The sequence below is a fragment of the Protopterus annectens genome, chromosome 16.part0, assembly GCF_019279795.1.
Source record: "Protopterus annectens isolate FY-2018-M chromosome 16.part0, PAN1.0, whole genome shotgun sequence".
NCBI classification, from domain to species: Eukaryota; Metazoa; Chordata; order Ceratodontiformes; family Protopteridae; genus Protopterus; species Protopterus annectens.
The window spans coordinates 807,165,063-807,170,111 of NC_056750.1; the positions used below are offsets into that span (position 1 = coordinate 807,165,063).

General features: G+C 39.8%; 1 protein-coding gene across 1 annotated transcript in view; it reads right to left on the reverse strand.

The window, feature by feature from the left end:
* RNF183 (ring finger protein 183) overlaps positions 1–4,330 on the reverse strand; it is a 4,355-nt gene extending 25 nt beyond the window's left edge. Inside the window, exon 1 of the mRNA XM_044058685.1 lies at positions 1–4,330. This exon is cut by the window's left edge and continues 25 nt beyond it. Coding sequence (XP_043914620.1) covers positions 3,255–3,863 — 609 coding nt within the window. The 5' untranslated portion in view covers positions 3,864–4,330 and the 3' untranslated portion in view covers positions 1–3,254.
* Positions 4,331–5,049: the final 719 nt, after the last annotated feature.

The following is a 5,049-nucleotide window of genomic DNA, read 5'->3' on the forward strand; positions in this document are numbered from 1 at the left end:
TAAATTAAAGTAAAAAATTTCAGTATAAAGTATATTCAAGACACAATTTCATTTTTTTCAACCAGCTTTTTACATGGCTTCTTAGCTAGCAATAACAGAGGTAGCAAAACAGGGATTTACAGCTCACGTGGCTAGACACACTGGAATCAAAGCTTTATGTTTTGCTAATGAGACAGTGAGGTAATAACAGTATGGCTGTCACACTACCCAGAGGAGCAACTCATCAGGGCAGAGAGCTTGTCTAGAATGATATTCGTACTTTATGTTCAGTTAAGATAATATACTGTATTACACTGTTGATACATTGTCATTCAGGGGTGCACTACAGAGCTTGAGACCTTCAGAATGTGATTGCAACAGGCATGATTCATTTTAAGAAAGGATCAGCTCGTGCCAGTTATGTGGTACTGTTTTGTTTGCATGCTACTTCGACACACTACCAAACTACACAGAACTGCCAAATGACTTCATATGATTTTTCCTTTTGTCGTTAAAACAAATCATCTCACCAACAGGTGTATCGCTTAATATCTCAGGACTATAGTGGCCAAAATGAACAACTGGAATTCTGACTTATAAGACATTTGTATTATTTACTGCTTGCCTACATTTTCACGTTTGCTCGGATATATCTTGTGCTCTTATCATTTTGTTCTTATACAGGTCGTGTACCATAGGCTGAACATGAAAATGGTGCATTATGACCTGGCCAACAAATCAAGTAAATAAATAAAATAAATATCTAGAAAAGTTAAATGGACTGCTCTGTGTTGCTGTTTCTAAAGCATCCATGGGTTCTGAAATGCACAGCATGTGAATGTCTGAATTGTAACCCACATCTTTTAACATCAAAGAGTGAATTTTTTCCAAATTTATAAGACAGACAAGAGTAAAAACAATGTGTGTGGCCTATACTAGTGTACTTCTAGGATCTACAGCAAACCTGAAGCATTAATGTTTGCCAATTCATTAAAACAGGCTGCTATACACTAGAAGTGAATTTCAATTGCTGTGTTCTGTATTTTCTCATTTTAAAAACTATGCATTTTATGTGACTTATGAGTGATAAGCCCTGAGTGACGCATCAATGTGCCAAATGTAACACTAAACTTGTTGGACTGCCATGACTGACAGCAACACAAAAACAAACAGCAATTCCATGTACCACGCATGTAGACAGGTAGTGTGTTCACGCAAGTACAGCTTTTGAGAACTTTTTCTTAGAAGACAAATGAGTTACAGAGGTCAAAAAATCCATAACTATCTAAATAAAGGCCTGTAGTTATAAGGCTTGCTTAGTAACAGACTTACTCTGGTGAAGAATATCCTCTTTTTATCATAGCAGACAATACATCAAATGACACCTCATTTCTACAGTGTGCATACGTCTGTGTTTTAGAATGATATACATTTTGAATATGAAGTGACTGCAAACAACAATATAAGACTGTGAATAAAATATACACGGTCTATGAAAAGTTGGGACTGCAAGTGTCCTATAATGTTTTGCCTTAATATTTAATATGGACATTCTGTATGTATGTGAGACCTAACTTGTCCCTGACTGCCTCTGCCCAAGTGCTTGTATATGTTACTATAACTATATTCTGCCTTAACATTAGCTCCGAGTACTTTGTACAAAAACTTGGTGATTTTTTTTCATATGCAAAACATTAAACTGTCATGTTTTCTTATATTACTTCACAGAATTTGGCACAGTATTATGTTAAAAACTGCTACTCTATATCAACTCATGCCTGAGGTTGTATAAAGAATGCTGTAAGGATTTATAATAGTATAATCTGTAATAAACTGGAGTTTTGTTTAAACTAATGCTAAAGTTAGCAAAAATATATGTGAGCAGTAACCAATTCAGCTATCCAAATTGACATTTTCTGATTTTTCAGCTTTGGTTAAAAAAGTGACACCTAATCATGCATTCTGCATTTTAAATGTACCTTTCAGCATATCGATCTGTTGTACCTAATAAGCATGACACCCAATGACACCGTCTACTTGGGAAAGTGGACTCAAGTTATTATAAGCCCACTGGATACTTTGTCAGCTTGCTTGACACTCAGTATCCCAGGAGCCAATAATGGTAGACCTGACAGAAAATTGTACTCAAAGTTTCATTTACAAATTATTATAGATTTGAACAGTTATAGGCATCTTAGACTCAAAGTAAGTATAACAAAGCTTTACAATGTCCATGTGACCAACATATATTTAAAAATTCCAGATGAGTATAGCTACTGAATTATCCATCTGTATGAATTCTTACAGATGAAGACATTTCTTGCTCTTTGTTTGGACTGCAAGATTACAGATCTGCTCCTGTTTGCACTGTAGTCTACGGGTATTAAAATTGCCGGAGCAAATAATCTCACCCAAAAGATCTACACATTTTTGTGTTTGATCTGCTATAGCAGCAAATAAGCAGTCTCTAGCTATGTAATGTAACATCTAGACGATGTAAGAACAGCAACCATAAAGACTTCACAGGGTGAAATGGACACTACAATTTAAAATCGGACTTTACTACTATAAAGAAAATAAACATGTATGCCTTCCAATGAGTACATTTAGCATGTTCGGACTATAGTTTGCGGTCTATGAAAAACATGAAACAATAGATTTGCCAGTGCTGCTTTGGATTGTGAACAGTCACAGAATACAACATGAGCAATCGCTTACAGGCCATGATCTGACTGTACACTGCCGGACAGATGGTGCCTTTTAGAATTTCAGTTACTAGTAGTGCCCTTAACAGACAGACCCAGCCTTTGGAAACTGCAGCCCTTATAATATGTCAGTTTATGGACCCTTATTCAAGAATGTTCTACAAGTTCCAGTATTAGTAATCTGTATGTCCAGAAATTGCTACATTAATAGCTTTGATGCAAATATTGCAGATTCAAGGATATAAAGAATAATCAATGACAGTTTTATTTGAGATCCTTTGCACTTTGCAGTGAAGAGAAAAATAGCAGATACTCATATACTGAACCCCATATAATGAGTGATAAGGAATTGTTGTGGTCTAGATGCACGCATCTAGACCACATGTACCCTTAAGCAGGTCTAACTTGATGGAGAAAATCAACAAAGAAGCGTCTGAGAGCCTAAATCATAATAGATGAGAGGTTTATTTGTGGTAAGCCTTGTCACAGGACACACACACACACACACACACACCTTTGTTTTTTATCAACTAGATGGCTCGTCAAAACTGACAACATTGGTTATGTACGTCATATTTTCCAGTTGAGTTGACGTGTCCAGAGAAGACAGATAACCAGTAAAACTGAGATGCAGAATATGGTCCCCATCACATAGGCAAATGACCTAAAGTGGGGGCTACGGTACCATTTGTGGGCGATGTTATGCAGGCGGCTGCCTGTAGTCTGTGTGAAAGCCTGATGGTCAGGGGAACGACTGAGCCCCGATCTCTGTTCCGTTTCAAGGCTAAGGGTATAAACAGTGGGTTGTCGCAGAAAGAAAAAAAATTTCTTTGAGCCCTTATAGGAAAGCTGACCATCCACTAGCACAATGTGATGAGGTTCTAGGTTTAGTCGGTTCATTATTGACGAGTCGGTGGGCATGGCAATGATGCCAGCACTGGAGTCTAGGTTGGTAATCTGGCGGCAGAGAGGACACGGCAAACCCGCAGTGACCGTCTGAGACACCAACTGTATTCTGACCAAACACTCCAGGCAGAAGGAGTGGTTGCACTGCAGGATCTTAGGTGTGTGGAAGGAGCTGTCATAGGGGTTCCAGCACACAGGGCACTCCACCTCCGGCTCCGGGCTCATCCCGCCTTCTTCCATCTTCATAACTGAGGCTTTTCGCTGTGGCGACATGGCTGACACGGAGGATGCCTTCAGATGTGAGGGAGCTAGTGTCAGCTACTGGACGACTGCCCTACCTGCCTCACCATCATTTCCAACACTTCCTTTAAAATAATTATTGTTCACCTTCCATAAACATGCACCTTCTTTTCAGGCAGCTCCCTTATACTGAGTTTTCTTTTTGTAAGTTCGTGAGGTCCATTTGTGAGGAAAAAAAGACAAGGGCTTTTTATTCTGAGTACACCGACTTCTGCTGGAGCTGGAGCAATCATAAACCCCAGCGATAAAGTATGAAGTACCTGGCGCCGCTGATTATATTAAATTACACGGCTGCACACTTCCACCTGATACGCAGAATGCACTGTGTTTACTTGCCAATTTTTTTCCATCAGCTCTGCAAGTTGCCTGCCCAATGTGACGAGATAAAATGCAAGCTATACCTTCGTGCGTTGGATCAGAAGGCTAAGCCTTTCTGCAGTGGAAACTTAAGAGGAAGTCATCATGCCTGAGTTACCATGACGACTATAAGGTGGTATCCAATGGCTGACTGACCCTGCCACGTGGTTGTACTTGCACTCACAGATGCCCAGGTGGTACATTTTGCTCCATAGAAGTAACTCTGCTCCTTTCCATGCTAGCACCTGTTGACGTGAGTCAGCATCGCGCTGCACACGACTCTTTATTATTATTAAGATGAAGGAAGCAGGCAGTTGTAGTAAAATCTCCCATGAGGGTTTGTCGGTAGTGTACTTTTATAATAAGTATGATTTAAACAAGAACAGGATGCCTGTTTACGGTTTAATTCCTTGCGGCGTGCGTGTTATTAGTGTAACTTTTAAAATAAGGACTACATTGTATGTGTATACGTTTTTTTTTTCTTTCTTCTCCACTGCTGTGCTGACCAGCAGGTCACATCCAATTGAACTCAACCGCAATTGTCCCTCAGTAGTGGGGACTACCAGATCCTCTAGGCTGAAAGCCATCCAGAGGGGCATCGTGTAGGAGTACATTGGGGGATACGTGCACTTGATGACATCCAAGGAAGAGCATCATTTGTAAACTGCAGCTGGTGGTGATGTGAGCACTTGAATCCCCCTAGAGATCAGGTATGCCCCTTTGTTCAGCATGTGTGATCATGCAACAAAAGCTGTCTTCACTGGATTTGGAGACCATGCCTAAACCCTTCCAAAATGGGTCT